The 20,567-nt window shown below is 40.5% G+C and overlaps 1 protein-coding gene across 1 annotated transcript; it reads left to right on the forward strand.

Annotated features, from left to right (window-relative positions):
• Nucleotides 1–5,073: 5,073 nt before the first annotated feature.
• LOC131881044 (uncharacterized) lies at nt 5,074–19,908 on the forward strand. The gene is made up of 5 exons (XM_059227801.1): nt 5,074–5,509; nt 14,709–15,057; nt 15,125–15,341; nt 16,546–16,758; nt 19,212–19,908. Exons 2-5 carry the CDS (start codon nt 14,822–14,824, stop codon nt 19,551–19,553), a joined length of 1,008 nt encoding a protein of 335 aa, XP_059083784.1. The 5' UTR covers nt 5,074–5,509; nt 14,709–14,821; the 3' UTR covers nt 19,554–19,908.
• Nucleotides 19,909–20,567: the final 659 nt, after the last annotated feature.

Consider the following 20,567-nt stretch of genomic DNA (forward strand, 5'->3'; position numbering starts at 1 on the left):
AAATTTGTGTTTTATCGATTTCTATCGAGTTCCTTTATTCTGATCTATTCCTCCCAGAGTGCATATGCAAGTAACTGAAGACGTGCTTCACTCTTTTCTACGAACTTTACCGTAACCTGTCTGTACTCGAGTGTATTGAATTCTCCCACAACGATGATACTGAATTTACAAACCATTCATTCATTTGTCATTGATTGTCATTCCGGGATGCTTCAAACTATGTTGTAACGTTAAAAAAAAAAGCATAAATATCATACTTAAGCCTGAACTTAGAAGTATTAGGTATGAGTTTCCATGGAAATTCAATTTTTAGCTAGTTTAAAGGTAAGATGATCATTCTCAACTCAAGGAGCAATAACTTTGTGAACAACTATAATCAAGCAACTTTTGTCTCGTAAAACCACCAAAACCGGCTCAATTACAAGAAATTGGATTTTCGTGAGAACTTAGAAAGGCATTAAAATCAACTTTATATCAACGTTCTTCAAGAAATGCAAAGAATTACATATCCTTTACTTTACTCCCATTACTTTCACAGAATTTGAGTAGCAGAAGCTTCAACTTCTTTCCTTTTCAACGCGAATTTTCAATTGAACATTGGTCATTTATCCGGCGTTGTCAAAATAGCAATTCAGCCACATCTTGAATATACCTCGCCCATTACGGCTCCGATGAGTTCAGCCGGTTTGCAAAAGCTCGAACAAGTCCAAAGCTGTTTTACCACGAACATCAAAGGTATGAGAGAGCTCTCGTATTGGGAGAGGTTAGATAGGTTGGGACTGTACAGTGTTCAGAGAAGGTACGAAAGGTATCTGATACTGCACGTCTTCAAAAGCAACCCTGAGCTTTGTCCAAACCCAGGATTTAGGGTCAATTGTAGTGACCGTAGAGCCTTAATGTACGTTTTGAGAGCACCTTCAAGCCCTCGAGAATCCAGGCTAGTTAAAACAGTGAAGTCAAACTCTCTTCTTTCTCAGGCTCCTTCATTGTTCAATTTGCTTCCCTCTAATATTCGTAGGGCGTATGTAGGCGTTGATCCAGTAGCAGGATTTCAGTCAGGCTTGGACAAGTTTTTGACTGAAATTCCCGATCAACCTTATATTCAAGGGTTAGCCAGAGCCAGATCAGCCAACTCCAATTCGTTGGTCGATAAAATAATATATTGAAATAAAAGTTAAGTAGAATGAAAAAACAATTTCTTGATTTGAACTGCTGGGATTCCAATCCAAGTAGGGGTAAGGTAGTCGGCAAAAAATTGCTATGCTGTGAGAAGACTTGATTGAAATCAAAATAACTGTCTTTAGAAGGCTTTGTAGCACGAATACAAATCCAAAATGATAAGATACGAGGTTTCGTCCTCTTTCCATGTTACTACAAATAACCATAGGAAAAAAGTATCTAAACACGGCAATTTTTACTCATACGCTAAAGACAAGAACGCTTGTGCCCCCCTATGCTTTTGACAAACAATTAATAAAGCTCAAGGCGTATTTTACAATTGGACGTGAATCATCCATTACAACTCCTTGATTGTAACTGACCTACAAGTCACATCTGGTCGAGCTCGTGAAAGCTCCAGTCGAAATTGCAACGAAGAAATGGAAGCAACTGAAGCTCTCACGTGTCTCGTTATTTCTGCACTTCTACTTCATGGTGGAATGTGTAAATACCAACATATAACTTTAAAGTTGCTCAAACACTTATTGATATCAAAGAGTTATTGCTGTCGTTCTAGGCACATCCGATCCTTGCGGAGGTCAGAATTTCGGTTTATATTTAATTTGGGGGCATGCCAAAGGTATGAACGGATATATTTTGATTTACTTTCGTAATGCTTATTGCTACCAAACTAGTCACCATTTGTGTTATCAAACTCAATCTTAGTTACGGGATCCTCAGTGAAGGTCTTTCATCAAACCACGAGCTCCTTCGGCTCCGAGGATCAAGTTTTGTTGTCTTGTGGGAAAGAAGCAGACAAGTTTTCCATCTTGACTTATCTAGAGCAATATCGCAACGAAAGTGGCTATTTCAACATGGACTTGATTTGGTCCGATGACCGAATTATTCGGTTTTCACAAAAGGACAATCCAGTCTCGAGTACGGAAATCACGCCCTTGAAGACTTACCAAACCAATTTCTACTACGAGAACAACTTCGAGGGTTTGAGTCTTTCACCAGATCAGGACTCGCTCATTTCTGGTCACAAAAGCCCATGTTTCCTCATCGGTGAGCTCATGGTTGAATCAAAAGGATTCCTAAGTGGGCCCTCTTATAACAAAGGGCAAGAATGTTCGAAAGAAAACACGGTGCAAATGACAGCTTTTCTTCCTAAAGCGCCACTCACTTATCAATGTAAGAACACAAGGCGAGGAGATTTGAAGGTTAAAAGGTCGATTGAGTGAGATTGGGCTTGTTCCAGATCCAAGCATCGAGGTGTCTTCACAAACCACGATCCCTATGAATCTTTATGATGGCTTGTTCGATTGCTCCGGAGAACAATACTTTTTTCAAACTGCCCGTGAAAAGGCTCCTTGGATTGAAGTCACCTACCCACAAGCCAAAACCTTTCATCAGATCAACTTTGTCCTCTCCTACAATTATCGCCATAAGTTTGCTAATATTCGGATTCGAATTGGAAGCAAGCCCGAAAGAAGCTTCGACCCAGATTCCTTCATTCCCGAGGAGACCTGTGTAGAAATAGACGGCGAACCGACCTCGGCCTTTTTGAACTTGCATTGCAACATTCCTCTGGTCGGGACTGTCGTGACAATCCAGAGTAAGGATGCTCTGGCAGAGATACGAATAGAAGAAATGTACTTTGACACTGGGGGTAAAATAACTTGAAGATAATCTCTAGCGCTTTTGTTTTTCTAAAGGTCCTCTCATTTTCAGTGGAACTTTTTGTCACAGCATCTTCCACATTCAAAGATTGGGATTCGAGCCTTGAATATCCACCTTCTGCAGTGATTGATGGACTAGCGTCAGGAGCGGTTTTCTATCAGTCTCTCTTTGAATCTTATCCATTTCTGGTTATTGATTTAGGGCGTAAGGACGAGGTCGGTCAGGTGTTGGTTCAATTCCCGTCGGTGGCAAGAAGGCCCATGACCTTGGAAATAAGAATTGGTACCAAGGGAACCTTCGCTTTGGACCAGAGGATAGGAATAAACCAACATTGTAATCAACGTCTGGTTGACCCATCGGTAGCTGAGGAGAGGTTCGATTGCCACAACAAGCTCATAGGCAAATTTGTATCTATGCAAAGCTTGGACTGTGGCCAGCTCCAAATCATGGAGGTCACCATTTTTGGAACAATTTGGTGGAGCAATTGGACAACGGTGGAGAATGTCACTCACTTAAACGGGACTGTTGAAATGAAACAGGAAAGAAAATGTCTTGAACTTGCAGGAATCGCGTGTCTGGATGATGCAAAACACAGAACGGTGTATTACACGCCAGTCACTGAAACCCCTTCAAATACAACAACGTCCACAACTTTGCCTAAAAGCACTAGCATTTCCACGGAATCGCACTCCACATCAACAATCCTCATCAACGAAAATACAACTAAAGGATCAACAACGATGAGTCAAGCCGCACCAACTGAACTTACAACAACAACTACAACAACAACTGGACAACCGAAAACCACAACAGAACAACTAAGCACTGCTGGAAAACAAATGACAACAGGACCAACACCCAAAACAACAATAATAACAACGACAAAGACAACTATACTACCAGCAAGTACTGGACAACACACATCAACAACAGGATCGCCACCCACCGCCACCACCACAACAACAACTGAACAACCGACAACAACTGAGCAACCAACAACTGGACAACCAACAACTAGACAACCAACAACAACAATAGCAACGTTGAAGGTCTCAGAATCAACTACAAGTGTTCCGTTTAAAGCAAACAGCTCTTCCAAAGCTTCTTCTGAAAGTTCAATCAGATCTTCAACAACGTTGGAAGACTTAGGTAATATAACCAAAATGTAAGATTAAGTATAATCACGTTATTTTGTGATTCTTTTTGTATAGGCACTACCACTGAAATTCAAAGCATGGAAGCCAATTCAACCTCAAAATTACAACCAAATTCATCCACCCTTGAAGATAAAGGTGAGAAAAGGCATAATGACGAAATTGCAGGTAACAAAATCAAGGTAATCCATTCCTGTGACTAAATCATTTCCAAATTGGTTTATTTGTATGAGCCCAAAATCCAAAATAGTACTCTTGACTCATTTTCACTTTCGAAAGCCAAAGATATATGTATTGGCTGTAATTTTAAGTGCCCCCCCCCCTCAAAAATCTAGTCATATTTCAATGGCCAAAAGGGTTTAGGTTGGGCAAGGATGCACGCTAAATGTCAATAACCAAAATTGTTAATGATGCAAGGTGAGCAAGGTGAAACAAAATATTGGAAAGTTTGCGGGAAAATTCGTCTTGATCCATTACAGAACGGCGAAAATTCAAAAAAGGCTTCAATCTTTTTCTTGTCTTATGCAAGTCAGGAGCGATTGTTTTGCCAAGTGTTTTGAGCTCGGAATATCCAATTCGCCCCTCTTCTTGTGTTTCTCTTTCTTACTTTTGTCCCATTTTCCCATTTTGGATTATCATGGTCCCTGTCATTGAATCAAAAATTAAACGCATATAAGATAAATTCACTTCTCAATACATCAAACAAATGCTGCCACAAAGTAAAGGGCCACTGTCTGAGCTTTGCTACAACAAAAATGATCATTGTTGTAATGGTTCAACATTCTCTAATCCCAATAAGTGTCGCATGAAAATTCCCAATTAACAAAATGGCAATCTCAATGGGAGGGGCGGCTGGGGGAGGGGAAATGCACCGAGCTATCATTATAATATTGCTTTTCAATTTTGTGAAACAGAACTAACAAGGAACCCCACCTCTAGTTTTGCCAACGAGTGGACGAGGAATAAATTACTCACTTTGGCTGGAGGGAGGGGAATTATACTCCTTTCTTTATATTGAGAAAGCCAAAACCCTAAGGGTGAGAAAATCATCTAGCAATGGTAGTTTGTACACATTAAGAGAAGTACGCGAATCTCTCACTACCCGGAGCCAGATGCATGTAGCTATAAACCTTTCATTCTGGAACCATTATCATGAAAACAAAAAGTGTGTGCGTCTCCTTTTGTTCGGTAGGTTAGGGCTTCTTCTTCGCGAGGGTCTTGATTTATTGATAGAGTAGCTCTGTGCCTTCTCCAAGTGAAAAAAGGCGCAATGCATACTTTGGGGGAACCATATCCTGTAGATACATTACACTCGTATTTGTATCTAGTGGATGGATCTTGGTCCCAATTCCTCGAATGGAGCCCTTGTTCCTTCACTTGTGGACCAGCACAACGCACCCGTCACCGCTTTTGTACCCACCCCAAACCCGCCTATGGGGGTGCCAATTGCTCGGGTGTTGCCGAAGAGGTGCAAGTTTGTGCCAATGACGATTGTCCCAAGGAAAGGATCCAAGGTGAGTTATACTGATAATGTGGACAATATCAGAGATCTGATTGCGTTGTGTGCAAGATCCACCGACCCTCTACTGTAGGCTACTGTGTTATTCAATAATTCCGGAATCTTCAGAGCCTCTCATATCGTCGTATATTACTGGGTCATGAGAGTTGGAACAATCAATTATGTTCCTCGTTGGCCGTGGAACAAGGCCGTTTGCTCTGTTTCCAGATAAATTATTCATAAGATGCTGGAGGAACAATTGACGGAGGTATAAGACCAAGAAGCCCTCACCGTTGCCATTGGTCGCCCTTTGGTTCCCAGATGAGCCAACGTATGAACTGACTGAGAAAGAGAATGAATCCCCAAGGTGGTTCTAAAATGGTCATGCGTGGGACAGCCAGCTACCAATGTTGTTTTTCGATGATCTTCGTTCCTCCTCCTCGTCCTCATTGAGAGTGAATTATTTACGAGTGGAGTAACAACAGCAACAACAACAACAACAACAACAACAACAACAGCAACAACGATCCAATGAAATTGTTCCAAAAAGCACCAGTCACATTTTAATCTGGCATATTAGAATTGACATTGATTTTGACAAATGACTGAATTGATAACACCAACTGGTTCTACGGTAGATGGGAAGCGAAAAAAAAACTAGTATGTGGAACTCGCTATCATGAACCTCTTGAGATCCATTCTTAGAGCCGTTAAGGCAAGCTCTCTCTCTATTAATGATGAATATCCAACGAAGGTCTTGTTATTCCTCGATCCCAGTTTGACCAATTCATATTCCAATGGGGAGTGTGTAGTTCCCAGTAAGTGGGCGTATTACTACCCCTTGAGTGGTTCTCTTGGCAGTTGACCTAGACATCTTCATGTCCTTGACCGAGGATAATGAGAGAGCAAGATTCATGCAAATGGACCTCTCAAAGTAGAGTGGCCAATTAGGGGAACACCATCGAAGACCGATCGTGTGCAAGCTATACATATATCGTGAGGGAGGTCAAGTCCCAGGAAGAGGAACATATGGTGAAAACAGATTGGAGCAAATCTCTTTGAGTGGGCAAGAAATTCTGGATGAACATGGATGTTTGGTTGTGGGAATAAGAAGTTTATTCTGATGCAAGTTCGCATACATATGTGAGAGCCACCTCTTAACTTGGAAGCCAAGGATTGTTATCTAAGCTGAATTCAAAAGGAACTTGAAGGCAGATAAATTTCAGTTTTTGCCTCCTTCGAGTTTCTAAGGAATCAGCACACACACATAAAGGATAGCATGCCTTTAAAACGAAACGGTGTAAAAAGAAGAAGGAATTCCATCCAAGCAATACGGCCACACGTCTTTTTTCGCATTTAGAAGACTGCTTTCCTCCGCTCTCTTGCCAGAGAAAGGCCAAACTTTTTATCCATAAATGCAAGTGATTTGCGGGGAAAGGAACATATCTGAGAGTGGAACTTGAACGGAGAAACTTTTGGCTCAACTCGATTCTAAGCAGACCCTCCGTAGTGGGGTGACTCAAAAGGAACTAAAATCAAAGCTAGGCCTTAATCCTAATGCCCACGTTTTCAAGTCGACCAATCGGCAAGTCTGAACGGCGGAACATGAGCGACTAATTTGGGGACCCATGCAAAGCATGACAAACTTTGTTCACCGATGCAAAGTTTCTCTTCGATCGTCTCGATGCTTTCACGAGCCATGAAACTGAGGGCAAATATATGCCTCGCATCTGACATCAAAGGAAACCACCTGCCTGGGTTGCAAGTTCCAAGTTTGGCCTGAGAAAGCAGATAATTTTCTATTTGAAGCAAGGTTTCAACATCCAAGATTTATTGCCAGGCAGCATCAATACTTTTTGCTTCTGTTGCGCTTCATTTTCTATTTATTATAAGGTGGGCACAATCTTAATTAAGACCACAAGTGGTCAATCTCTCGTAGGTCCAATCAAAAGGATTGAAGATAAAGAGGGGATCATTATCACACAATTGTTCTTGCAAAAGTACTCTGGTGCTCTTTTCTTGGTTGGAGAGAAGGTTTTCACTTTAACTGGCGTGTTAACACTGAAGGCATCGTTCTTCAAAGTCTACTCAGGGATATCAGTTGGCTATTGAGTTCCAAGTTCCAAGTTCCAGCTTTAGTGAGGAGGCAACTTTGACTAGCTCCTCGTTCCCTGATCGCCTACAAATCTGTGATGTCTGACTTTCCCGAACCATTAGTGGCCTAGAAGGCCACAATGAAGACACTCTTTCCCTTCATCGTGTTGTTCCATTCCCACCACCACGAAGGCCATAATCACGATTTTTTACTGCCAGTCAGGGCGAGAACTGTTTGGCTCTCTTCTAATTCGGCCTTTAGAAGACTATGGAACAATAGATCTGAGCCTTTGATCATGGCCCAGTTCCTTTGACGCTTGCCATCAAGTTCCCATGGTAAACTTGGCTTCCCCTGACATGTTCCATTCATGTTGTTGCATGGATAATAATTTCTTCAAGAGAGAGCTAATGCCATTGAGAATCGAGTCTAATGTTTCATGTAGTGCATGTGATACCCTTTCCGTTTGTCCTTTTGGGATTACTTCAAGGTTCCACTTGGGTTCTAAATGCTCTGCGTGTTCCATTATCATCTAGAGACACGGGAAATAGAGCTAATTTGCACTGTGGAAAGGTTTTATCTTTTTCCCCCTTCCGTGAAATTGATACTCCAAATGCAGGGAAAATTAAGAAAAGTTGAAGAAGATAAATCTCGCTATTGGTCAATGCAGTAACACTCAAAAACCCCAGCTTTGTATTATAAAAGGCGGATTTGGCCACGTCGTTTCCTCTATAAAATATTACTCCCCTTAAAACATAGGGCACCCAAGTTAGTCTCGGAGATCTTCCCATTATCTAGTATCTAGTATCCATAATTGAGCAAGACTCGATGTCGACTTGGAAACTTGGAACTGATCTGGTACACATGTGAGGAACTCTAAGTCTAAGCTAACCAACAATCCACCCTTATAATTGGCAACCACCATGACATGTGAGGCGTTGTCTGGGCAATTTATCTTCGTTACTTTCCCTGGGTCCTGGTTGAATTATCATTGTTTGTGTGCCACGGGCATCTTTTGGCACAAAGACAGCTTAACCCAAAGAACTGTAAGGTTCTTACGACAGACTTGATTCATCATCATTGAGCAAGCCAGAATAAGGATGCTACAATTGTTAACTATCCACAGGTAACTACTAAGCCAATTATGAGAATGGAGAGCTCAAAGAACTGAGAATTGGCATTTTTAAAACCCATTTCCAACGAGCTATGGAGGTGCAAATGTATTACACAGTTAGTGTATTACACACTAACGCCTGAATACTCGTATATATGCAATGCACATCACCCTCATGAGAAGAAAACAATCTTGAATAGGAGGATTGCCATGAAATTTGTTTCAACCATCTTCGAATAAGCCTTAAATGTAGTGGTCGAATTGTTTACCAACTGATATATTTCTCATTCTAAAGAAAGGTAACATATTGGAGAGCGAGTGAGCTCGAAGAATAAAAGTGAATAAACTCTTTTTTGGCTCTGTCTAATGTGAAGAAGTCATTTGGGTAAAAATTACGAAAAAAACAAGCTTGAGATTCAGGTCCTCATGTTCAATACGAAATAGAGCTCCAACAACAATAAATTTGCCAAATCTCCTCTACAAGTTTCAGACATTCACAATCACCTTTGTGTAATTATATTGTTTAGGCTGAGCACGTGTCTTGGTCATTGGCTCATCTGTTCCTTGCATTCAGACACAAGTGTTCCTGAGGATTTCGGCTGTCAGGCACAAGCTTGTTCTGGCTACAGTATAAAGAGTTCAAAACTTGACAAATTGGTCAATTAAAATCAACTTTTCGTTTGCTTGCTCGGGCCAACCAACAATGATATTGCACAGGTATTGTGTGGAACCCGTTTCAAAGTCAACTCCAGCCAACACGACAACTAGGGAATGTATCTATAGTAAATGTGAAAAGAACCATTTTACAACATCGACTTGCTTAAATTGTCATTTTGACATTTTTTAAACATTTTACTCAATATGGTTATCAAGAATCGCCACAGAGACAATTTTTTGCCCTCGTAAGCTCAGGTATATGAACCTCGAAAAGGAAATATAAGACAAGAATTCATTTCAAAGTATCCGTAATATTCTATATGTCAAACCATGGGTTCTCACAGCCATAAGGATTGAAATCCCCTTGGATTATCAAGACGACAAATTGGCAATGATTTATTTTCGTCACATTGAAATCCAACGAGTTTCATACTTGCGGTTACTCGAAAAAAATCATTCAGCTCTTGAAGTCTCCAAGATGTTCCAAATCTGTCAGTGGTCACCTGTTCCGGAAGGCCTTGACATAAAGTGATGGTTTCAAATCCATTCATCAGAAATAAATGAAATTAGATCCACTTGTTCATGAATGATGCATCTGTCAATCTGACAAGTCCTATTGTTCTAGTTTAAGTTGTTGTTAAGCTAGATGCATGTGTTTGAGTAGCCGGAATTATGAAGCAGCCTGTACGTAGTAACTGATCCACCAACGAATTAGACTTGATAGATCTAGCTAGGCTCAGACCTGAATATTGGGCTAATCTAGAACTTGGTATCATAATTTGACAAAAAAGGAACATGTGGAGTCGCACTTACGTTTTCCCTACACCCTGAGCCATAAATTCGATCCGGTCGCCATTTGCAATCACCGTGATTCATCCAATCTGAATTTGAAGCCTTATATGGTGGTCTTGAACTATTGTTATCCAAGAAGCATCTCCTATTCAGACTATGTTGAAATCGCTCGTTAAGGTATTACTTCGATTCAATTTCCATCGATACCCCACTTCCGTTCGTTGTGAATGTCCAAGTTTTTGCAAAAATTTCAACCTGCTCCATATTGGCTGACTTTGGATGACTTGATGTCATCTTTTAAGTACTATTTAAGAGGAAAGGGGAATGGCAGGGAAGCTCTCCCAAGCAAAATACTTTGGATGGTGTGTGATTAAAATTGATGCTTTGTTTTTTCAATGCCCTGGGTTCATCTACCACTGCAACTCGTAAAGCTCGAAAAGACGTCACAAGTTTGAAGGCAGAAAAACTCCAAAACTTGTTGGGGAACATGCCAAGAATAATAACCGAAAGCGTTGAGAAGACACCCGTCTCCATGTCCTAAAATAAGGTATTCTTTGTAGATATATTGTGCTTGTAAATACTGTCAAAAAACCAACCGGAACGAATTTCTGTGTCAAGGTATATCTCGTTTCAGGTCCAAAAACGGCAAAATTGTTAGTTCCTATTTGAGTAAGTCTGAATTAAGAAAAAATCAAAGACAGTCATTTGTTCTTTGGATAAGGATTCTAAGTTGTTACTTGTTTTTAACTGATATCAATTTGAAAGGTAGGACTTTGAAAAAGTATACTATTGGATTCTTAGTACTAGAACATGAAGTTTTAAGCGTAACACTACTTTTGAAAACTGACTTAGTTTAAGATTTGAAAAAAGAAAATAGACCCGAATTTTACGGAATTGTTGTTCAAATACAGAATGCCTTGTGTGTCCCTAGAGTATATAACAATTATCGATATTCTTAAGGATCACGAAACGTTCCGGTCCTATTTTTTTTGTCTTCCGCCCCTTATTTGTTCTTATTACGTATTATTTAACAACGAGAACCTTCTCCTCTTAACTAAGTCACAAGTTCCGTCATAGCTGATTCAAAAGAAAGCATACTATTTCATAAGCTGAAGAGATGAAGGCCCATATTTCGTTCAAAGATGGTTGCCTTTCTCACTCAGTTGGAGGAGTGTTTCTTTGATCTAGCACAGAAATGTAACTTGACGAGGTTCGCTTCACAAATCAAATGACAGCCGCAAAGTCTTAGGATTCTTTTGAAGAATGATCACCAATGGAGCAATGCAAAATATGCAAATACAAAAGATTGTTGTTATTATGATTAAGAATAAGTCTGTGTTGGCTTTTTGGGTTGTGGGACATGGTCTCAGTAGATGCTAGTTAAAGTAATAAAAGCTAGTAAAATAACTTGAAATCCAAACGAATTTGAAAAAGTTCAAAGGAGTTACTTTGACAAACATTGTCTGAAACCGTTCTTGTTATAGATTCATTGGTTATATATTTAAAATTGGCCCGTATCTTTCTACGCTTACGTTACGAAATGTCGGTCAACTTTTTAACATGCTTCGATTTCTTTAGTGAAAGCCTCATTTTAAACGTGCATGTCCACAACTTGCTGTTTCAATGAACATCTTTTTGCATTTTTGTTTCTTTCTTGCACATTTATTTTGCATTTCGACTCTACCAAGGCCAATTCTTTACAGGTTTCTCTTCATCTGGGTAATTATTTCATATACGTTACGAACTTGCGAACTATTTTGTGCTCTTATCTTGCTACATTTTAATTTGCATCTTTTGCGCTTGCGTCTTTCTAAAAGGGCCAGAAATGTACCATACAATTCGCACAAGGCCAGACACAAAGATATTGGGCAGAAGAATTCCATAACGAGATGTTGAAATGGCCAATTTATCCCGTGCCTTTCTTCCATGAAGATCAGTGGCCAAATCCTGATGGTCCTCATCCAAGGCAACTCTGATGTCCGCTATTACAATTTCCAACCCCAATTTTGAGCCTGGCAATGGTACCCCAAGTCTGGTGCTTCTTAGAAGAGTGCAGAAAGCCACCAGAATGTTGGCCCAAATTGAAGAGCGAGTGGCCGAGAATGTGACAGTGATGCTTCGTGTCTGTGGACATAACTTACGATTTGGATTTGGATTGAAGATATTCTGACCTATTAGAGTTGAAATTGACCAAAACCTCGCAGAGCATTCCAAATCCAATCCCAAATGAAGGGCGAACCAAACGACAGAGACGAATTCAGCCGGGTGGCTCCATGGGTGGTTTGAAAGGGAAGGGTTTTCAATCAGGCTAATGGGCTTCCAATCGAGGCTCTGTCTGTCCCTTGAACCGACCTCAACCAGTCAAGCTCGCCTATTGAGATTGATGGCAGACCCCTGCAATTTCTCCACAATCAGAACCGACACCGTTTGCAATCCAACCGCAGAGATACTGGGAATAGATTGACTTGAATCTTCTATTTTGGCTCATTCCTTGGCACTGTTTATTGTCACCAGCGATGCTTTTAACATCAGATGGTGTTACTACAATGGAAAATGTTGTACGCGAGAGCTAGAGAAAGATTAAACTTACGATTTTGGCATTTGAGCGTAGGCGTGGAACCGATTTGTCTAACTCTGATTCGGTTCTCATTAGCTTATTGGTTCATACAGATACCCTACATATATTGAAGGATAAAGCATTTATGCAACCTTGACCACAGGTTTTTCTGCCTAAACTATTCAAGCATTCAGTCACAATTGAATGCACTCTTCTGCTTCCAATGAATATTATTGCGGTGATAGTTTTGGTATACAACAATGTTGATTTAGATTGTTCAACCCAAGGGTGAAATGTGTTTTCTGCTCACATTTCAAAACTACCCAACGATCACCGTTCAGTTGGATTCTACTCCGTGCCAAATATATCGTACGTACGCGTATGTACTTATTTATATCTGTCCATTAGAGCCCATCCAATTTGGTTCAGAACCCAGACGAGTCACTCGTGAGCAGTAAATCTCGTGCCCTTTGGATGCACCAAATGAATGGTCTCTTTTTATTGTATGTAGCAAATATCTATTCAAACCAAGCAATGAACCAAGTTGTCTCTTGATCTTCCTCTGACGGATTTGAACACTTCCAATGCAAAACCTTTGGATCGCTTGAGCGCAAATGACACCTTTGAGACTAATAAGAGGCGAAGGCTCTTTTGGAACAGAATCAAAATGGACGGGAACACCACCGCCAATAGATAAAGAGCCACTTCCGTGCTTTGATAACGGTCTGGCATAGCAATGAGAAATATAGAAGGGATACACAAGGTCAACGAGCACCCTAGTAGGAACACAAAGTTCAAGTCTTTGACTTTGGCATTGAACGACAACGACTCGGTGAAGTTCTTCCAATTCAGTTGGACGATAGCCAATCGAAGGCCAATGTTCACCACCACAGCCAGGATCCCGGTCATCCCAATGATCTTGAGGTTCAAGGACGGACACTCATGGACACAAACACCCAAATGGAGGCGGTAAAATCGAGGAGGCTCGCCCATGGCCACCAGGATCAGACACAAGAGCACGTCCAAAAGGATCACCAAGGAACGAATCACACTCAATTGGAGAGACTCGTCCGAGTCTTGGAAAAGCATTCGGTTAACCCGGATCTGGGCATAGCGGGTGATGATTCCAACCATAAGGTATAGATGAACCATGGTGGCCAAGAACTGAGCTGACCAAGACAAGATCAAGGCCGGGATCCTGGGGATGGTTCGGAAGTGAAGGTGGATCCATTCGTTCCCAACCACAGAAATGACGCAACCCGCGATGGTTTTCAACTGGTCCAGATTGATCTCGTCCAAGAGAGATTGTTGAAGCACGGGTTTGGAATTCTTGAGATGTATGGCTAGGAGTGTCACAAGGATATTGATGGCCAAACACATGAGGATGCGCGTATTATGATTCACGAGCTGTTGTGGATCGTGTTCCTCCACGGACTTTCGAGTGTCGTTATCCATCTGAGAGAATGAAGTGAATGAACAACTTGGGGCTCAATCATGATCAAAACAAATTTGGAGAGGCATCCAATTTTATGGAATGCTCATTTTCTTTCCACATGACCAAGTCTCAACAATCGAGCTATACGTGTGGATGTCGTCGCTTTAGTTTAGTGACCCTCTGACTTATTCAAGGAAAACAATGTCCAAATCTAAAGGCCCCTCCCACTTTGCTGTATCTGGTATTTTGCTCAATGTTCGAGACTTTCAATTCCATTTCAAATCAGGTCAAAAGGAAAATATTTTCTGGGGCCAATTTCACATTTGAACAAGCACGCTCCTTCCAGAGAAAATGTGTTCCAAATTTGAGACTTTCCTAAAGATAGCTCAACAGCCTTGAAACACCAAGTGTTCAAGATGTGAGGGTCATTCCAAGGCCAAAACAGGATGACTTGGTCCGGCCTGTCTCTCTCTGTCTCATTTCGGAATAACCTTCCTATGCTTGTCATCCGTCCATATGTTTCATTCTTAGTGCTGTAAATAATGAACACCTTTCTTCTTACTCAAAGGCCCCAATGACATGAATCACTAAGCCTCTTTCTGCGAGTTCCAGTTCCTTCTGGACAAGCAAACTGGGAACTTGGGAGTGTCTGTCGGCCTTGGTCTCAAAGGTCTCCTCAATATGGGCTTTTTTGCAACATTAAAAAATATTGCAAATGGGAACAGAGACGAAAGTCGGAAGAAGGCCACAGAAGAGGCCGTCCAGGAGAGTGAGGCCATCAAGAAACCGTCGAGTATTCGAGACCTGTGGTCCAAAGTGGATCACGTGGCCATTGTTGTGAGCAATCTGGAAACCAGCATCGACTTTTACACAAATATCATTGGGTTCAAACAGATTGGCTTGCCCAATTTGGATGGGTGAGACCAATTCAGAGAATCTTGATTAGAAATTGCGCTGACAATTGTGGATCGATTCATCCTCTAGCAACTCTGTCTGCTTGTCTTGTGGAACCTTGAAGATATTTTTGGTTCAAGGCGAAGGTCCCAAATTCGGCGAGGATGGGACGGTGTTTCCTCATTTGGCATTGTCAGTACAAGACTTGGACGCCATGAAAGATCGCTGTGCAGAACTTGGAATTCTCGTGGAAGAGATTGATTTAACTCGAAATCCAAATTGTGAGGAGGGATCCAGCATCCGAGGGGTATGCTAAATAGTCAATCAAAAATTTCAGTCTCGACGTACAAATGGAGGCTAAAGGGGGAAAAGTTCAGACGGACTCTGTTCGACCTCGATATCGCAATCCATGTCCCGTAGGGTGCACTAATTTTGAGTCTGAATTCTCGTCACACATTTAGGTTGAGTTTGGTTGAATGACAAAAGCTGATCAGTGATAGCCCACAAGTACGAAATTTTATTCACAAAAAGAGCGCCCTAGGTACAAAAGTGAAGGTCGCAAGTTCTAAAAGTCGCATTCTGACTCAACATGAACCTACGTAGATTGTTTAGGGCAAAAGGTTTGATTTATGAAAAGAATATAATGATCCATATTTTCCAATCTTAAAGAACAAAATGAACCAGTTTCACATTAAAGGCGTGGGGATAACTTAACGCCTCCCAGAAATTTTAAAATATTTATGTGGTTAACATTTTGAAATGCAGTTAGCTCTTAAAAACTCGAAAAATTTGGGTACTCTCTTTTTGTCCTGAAGGAACGAGCGGTGCATTGGTAAAATAAACCAGAACACGGTGGTTAAAAAGCCTTATCAAGTTTTTTGAGAAATACCAAAGCACATATTGGTACTTTTATATTTCAGATGCCATAAGGAAATTCTTTGAATTGTTTTACGCAGTTCTGGCTCAGATAAAAAAACTGGCTTAGCTAAAAACATTTGAAAACAGCAATTTTACAAAAGTTCTGGATGGAAAAGAAAATCTATTTTACTTTGTTCATAATGAAAATGTATATCGATTGTCTAGGAATTTGAGTTTAGATAAAACCGGAACATTTTGGAGCTAAACCGTATGGAAACGGGATCATTGATTTTGTATATAACTGGTTGATTAGATCACATGATAGGTAATATATAGATGAGCTTGGGTATTATTCTTTACAAACTTAAAAGGCACTTTAACCACTGCGAAGAGATACATATTCTAGTCATTCTTGCTGTGTTATCATAATTCAGTAAAGTTTTCTATCGCTGTGACCATTTTATACGTTTAAACTTTTTGTCGTCGATTTTTTTCGTCATGACAGAGCGAAGAGTCACAATCAAAAATTGTTACTGAATTAAAGAACATGTCATTCCTATCAATTCAGTACTTCGGTGATTTATCCCGGGGTTTGTATCCTCTAGGGTCAAAGAAGATGAAGAAACCCCAATGTTTGTCCTTCTTGTTTTCAGCTCCAAATCCGAGATCCGGATGGCAATTTGATAGTTCTGGGAGATGCCGCAGGTCTGGAAGCTTTTAATGATGAAGGTCAAGACGGAAGCTTAGAGGTTATCATCATAAAGGCTTTCCACTCAGTCAAGGCCAAGGCCCACCTCTTGGAGCAAGTCGTCAAAGGCAGCCAAGAATCTGACGGATTGGAGGTCATAAGTGAAGACAAAGAGAAGGTATTCAAATTCATTCCATACACAGTCAGGGAACCTTAAGAAAAAATGAAAATGTGTCGTTTAAAACAGGCAAAACTGATTTATCCTCTTAACAGTCCAGAGTTGTACGATCAAGTTAACACTTGACTACGAGATTTGATTGGATCAACCCAAAATTCTGTTAACCAGAAATATTCGGTTGATTGAAACAGAGCGTATGTTTTATTCATGCCCTTGGCTTTACATAGATCTTATTCCGCTTTTCGAGTTGATCTTGATAGTTTGTGCTTTTGGGGAGTAATTGTTAAAACCTCTTTTATTTAAAAGTACAGGATAATTGAGCTCAACCATCACATTTTTTCGCGGACTTCCTTACCGCTACTGGGATTGGAATCCCAGCAGTTCAAGACGAGGAATAGATTCATCTTACTTAACTTATATTTGTATACATTATTTCATCGATCAACGAATTAGAGTTGGCTGAAAAACTTCTCCAAGCCTGACTTAAATCCTACTACTGGATCAACGCCTCGTACGTCCTCGAGAATCCAGGCTAGTTCGAACAATGAAGTCCACTTCTCTTCTTTCTTGAGCTCCTTCATTATTTAACTTGCTTCCCTGTAATATTCGTAGGGAATACGTAGGTAGGCCTTGTTGATCCAGTTGCATCTTTCAAGTCAGACTTGGACAAATTTTTAGATAACATTCCCGATCAACCATATATTCAAGGACTAGCTGGGTCTGCCAACTGAAATTCGTTGGTAGACCAAATATCATATAAAAATTGAAAGGTAATAAATAGACGAATTATAATCTTTCATTTTAATAGTACTGGGGATTACATTCCTAGTAGCGGTTAGAAAAGCCCGTGAAAAACCAAACCAAAAAAAAGAATATTGGGAGGCAGCAAATTGAACATTAGGCACATATCTATTTACAGACCTGTGTTAGACATGTAATTGTAATTGCAAATACATATTTATGTAGTTATATCCAATTCAACTAGAATTCTGAGTAATTGCAATTAATTACATTTACATTTGGCAATTAATTTACATTCTCATCCAGATGATAATTTTTCACGCGCAGAAGCTTCAATCATTCTTAGAAACATACCGTCGCTCAACTCACAGAACCTTTTGTTTCTAACCATTTTCTGCTCCGTTCATTACATGTTCTCGAAAATATTAGCTCACCAAATTCCAGCGTCGTTGGCGAACCTCTGATGCTAATGTTAAGCAAATCACTTTCTTGAAAAATGCAGACAATTTTGCGATACAAACATAGTATAGTACATGACAAGAGGTCATAAAATGTGTTTCCAAAGAAATCTGAACCAAAAATGAAGCTGGTCGAAGCACCAAAAGCAATCCTACTAGCGGGTGCGCCATATTATCGTCTACACTTGTTTGTGGCCCCGATAACCGGGTCAATGGGAGGTCTGGCTATTTTTCCTATTTTTAGACATAGATTGCATGTGATCATTTTCGAGCATTTTGCTGGATTAAATTTGAAAATAGACAAAACAGCCTCTTCAACATGGAACAACTGCGAAAAAGGGCTGTGGCCAAACCTGACAAAGGTGAGACCGCCATCAAAATTGCCAATAGTTTTGACATCCACTACACCACGGTTTTTTTTCCTCTTTTTTTTGCCGACTTCCTTACTGCTCCTGAGATTGGAATCCCAGCAGGGAAGGGTTACTATCGGCACCGGGTTTTGAACCTGGGGAGAGGAGTCTTGCCTTGTTAACGATGCTCCTTAGACCGCTCGGCTACTTCAGCTCCTTGCAAGTTCGCAGCATTAATAAGCTTCATAGCGTCACAAGGGTATTCTCCACGTCCAGGCCTAGCTTGAACAAAGGTTGGGCTCCAGAGGATTCTGGTCGAAATTGGTTCGGCCCGCAAACTACCCCAACCTGAATTCTCTGGATTTAGTAACTTGGGGCATGTGGGGACCATGGCCTGTGCCACCATCCACAACAATGTGGGCCGCCAGGGATATTGGGAACATAAAGAACATTTTTGCCAACTTTGTCCCCAGACACAAGCTCTACATGGCCGTCAATGGCGGTGTATTTGAGAAATATAATTCTACGATAGATGCCTTCCAACTTCAACTTTATGTCTTGAGCTTTCCGACTCATTACAAATGAGTTCTACTTCACTAAAATCAATATGTAGATGACAATACGGCGCACCCGGTAAATTCACAAGACCGTTGCAAATAACCCTAGAGGGTGAATTGCAACCAAAAGTAGCAAGAAAACATTCGCAAATCACTTGTATTTTTGTACGAGAGGAAAAGAAAATGAACGTAATTGAAAGCAAACATTTGTGAACAAATTTGAGTTTGTAATTAATGACATCTAAAAAAGTAATTGACACAAGTACGTCTACTTATGTTGGCAAAATCTGTCTTATTTGATGAAACGTTTTAAACAACCTTTCCATTGTTCATGCGTACACTTTCAGGAACTACTGGAAGAGCAGAGCGTGGAAAATTGGAGCGAGGTTGAAGTCAACATGGATCAGTTGAAGAGGCTTCAAGTGCGACACGAGTTCTATGGCGATCTGGTCCAAAACGCTAAGCGAGACGAGTTGCTAGAGTTGCTAAAGCGATTTGACAACCATGTGGATCAGGTCTTGGATTATTTACGAGGCCGTCGTCAACGAAAAGGCACCCAAACCTTCATTCCTCCAGAGTTCACGGATGAAAAAGGCCAAAAACATACCCTACCCAGTTTCGAGATGCCGTTTTTCATCCAAGAGGAGGATCAAATTCACACCAATGGGGATGTGACGGCACCGGAGTAACCAACCAAAATGATACATATTGCAAAATTGAAATGAGACTTTTTTTCGAATTCGATTATTTGATGCCCGTCATTGAAAGTAGATCCGGAAAGAGAATTTGTATAAAGATCTTCATTTAAATTGATCCGTAGCATCCATCATCTAAACTAGGCCTGAGGCCTGTTCTTGATGCATGGTAAAGTCGATTGGTTCCACGTTAGCCGAATTTCCTGCACATATTTTGCTCATGGTTTTGTTGCCCGGTTCAAAGCTTGCCTTTAAATGTTCTTAAATAATTTTAGCTTGTCATGATTAGTAAGCCTTAAAGAATAGTTGAGTTACCCAAACATATCCAATAAACATATTATTATTATTATTATTCTACGCGTTGTTTGATGTAAAGGTGCCCGTGAAAAATCAGTTTGGAGGTCATTTGAAAACAAGTAAGGAAGAGTTTTTACTTATGAAATATGTCAAGTATGAAAATTCGAATTAGATTTTCTTCCGTTCGTGTATGCTTCAGTACCTTGGGCAACTTGTTTTGAAATTTGCAAACAATTGGAGAATGAATTGTTCAGTTACACCAGTCTAAAGATTCCCAAATTCCTGTGTAACACGATATCAAAATGATGTCAAAGCAACAGTAGAAAACCATGTGCAGAAGCAAAATATCATAAATGAGATCATAGTTGTCTTGGAGATTGTTTTAATACAAATTAGTTTTTCATCTGGGGTCTAACTTACTGCTCTTAGGTTTCTTGATTCCCTTGGCATCCTGGTTTCCAACCGGTCTTAACATTTATTTAGAGCGAACGAATGGCTTGGAGGATAAATGAAAAAGTAGGGAGTTGTAGAAAATAAATCAGTTACCTACAATCTCCTAACTTCCTTTGAAAGTGCCGCATGGAGGCAATAGATGGCGCCAGCTGTGACGTGCAAAATTAAACTTACCCAAGCGAACGATTAGACGCGCCCCCTGCTTATGGAAATTCCCGCCCAAAAACCAGTTGATTACAATGAGCCATTGTGTAACGT

This window comes from Tigriopus californicus, chromosome 5 (assembly GCF_007210705.1).
Source record: "Tigriopus californicus strain San Diego chromosome 5, Tcal_SD_v2.1, whole genome shotgun sequence".
In the NCBI taxonomy this organism is placed as follows: domain Eukaryota; kingdom Metazoa; phylum Arthropoda; class Copepoda; order Harpacticoida; family Harpacticidae; genus Tigriopus; species Tigriopus californicus.

Excerpts from the sequence above, each read along its gene's own strand:
- LOC131881044 (XM_059227801.1), top strand. The coding sequence starts at position 14,822 with ATGGGCTTTTTTGCAACATTAAAAAATATTGCAAATGGGAACAGAGAC. Across the intron at positions 15,058-15,124 it reads GGCTTGCCCAATTTGGATGG|CAACTCTGTCTGCTTGTCTT; the intron begins GTGAGACCAATT and ends TTCATCCTCTAG. Across the intron at positions 16,759-19,211 it reads TAAGTGAAGACAAAGAGAAG|GAACTACTGGAAGAGCAGAG; the intron begins GTATTCAAATTC and ends GTACACTTTCAG.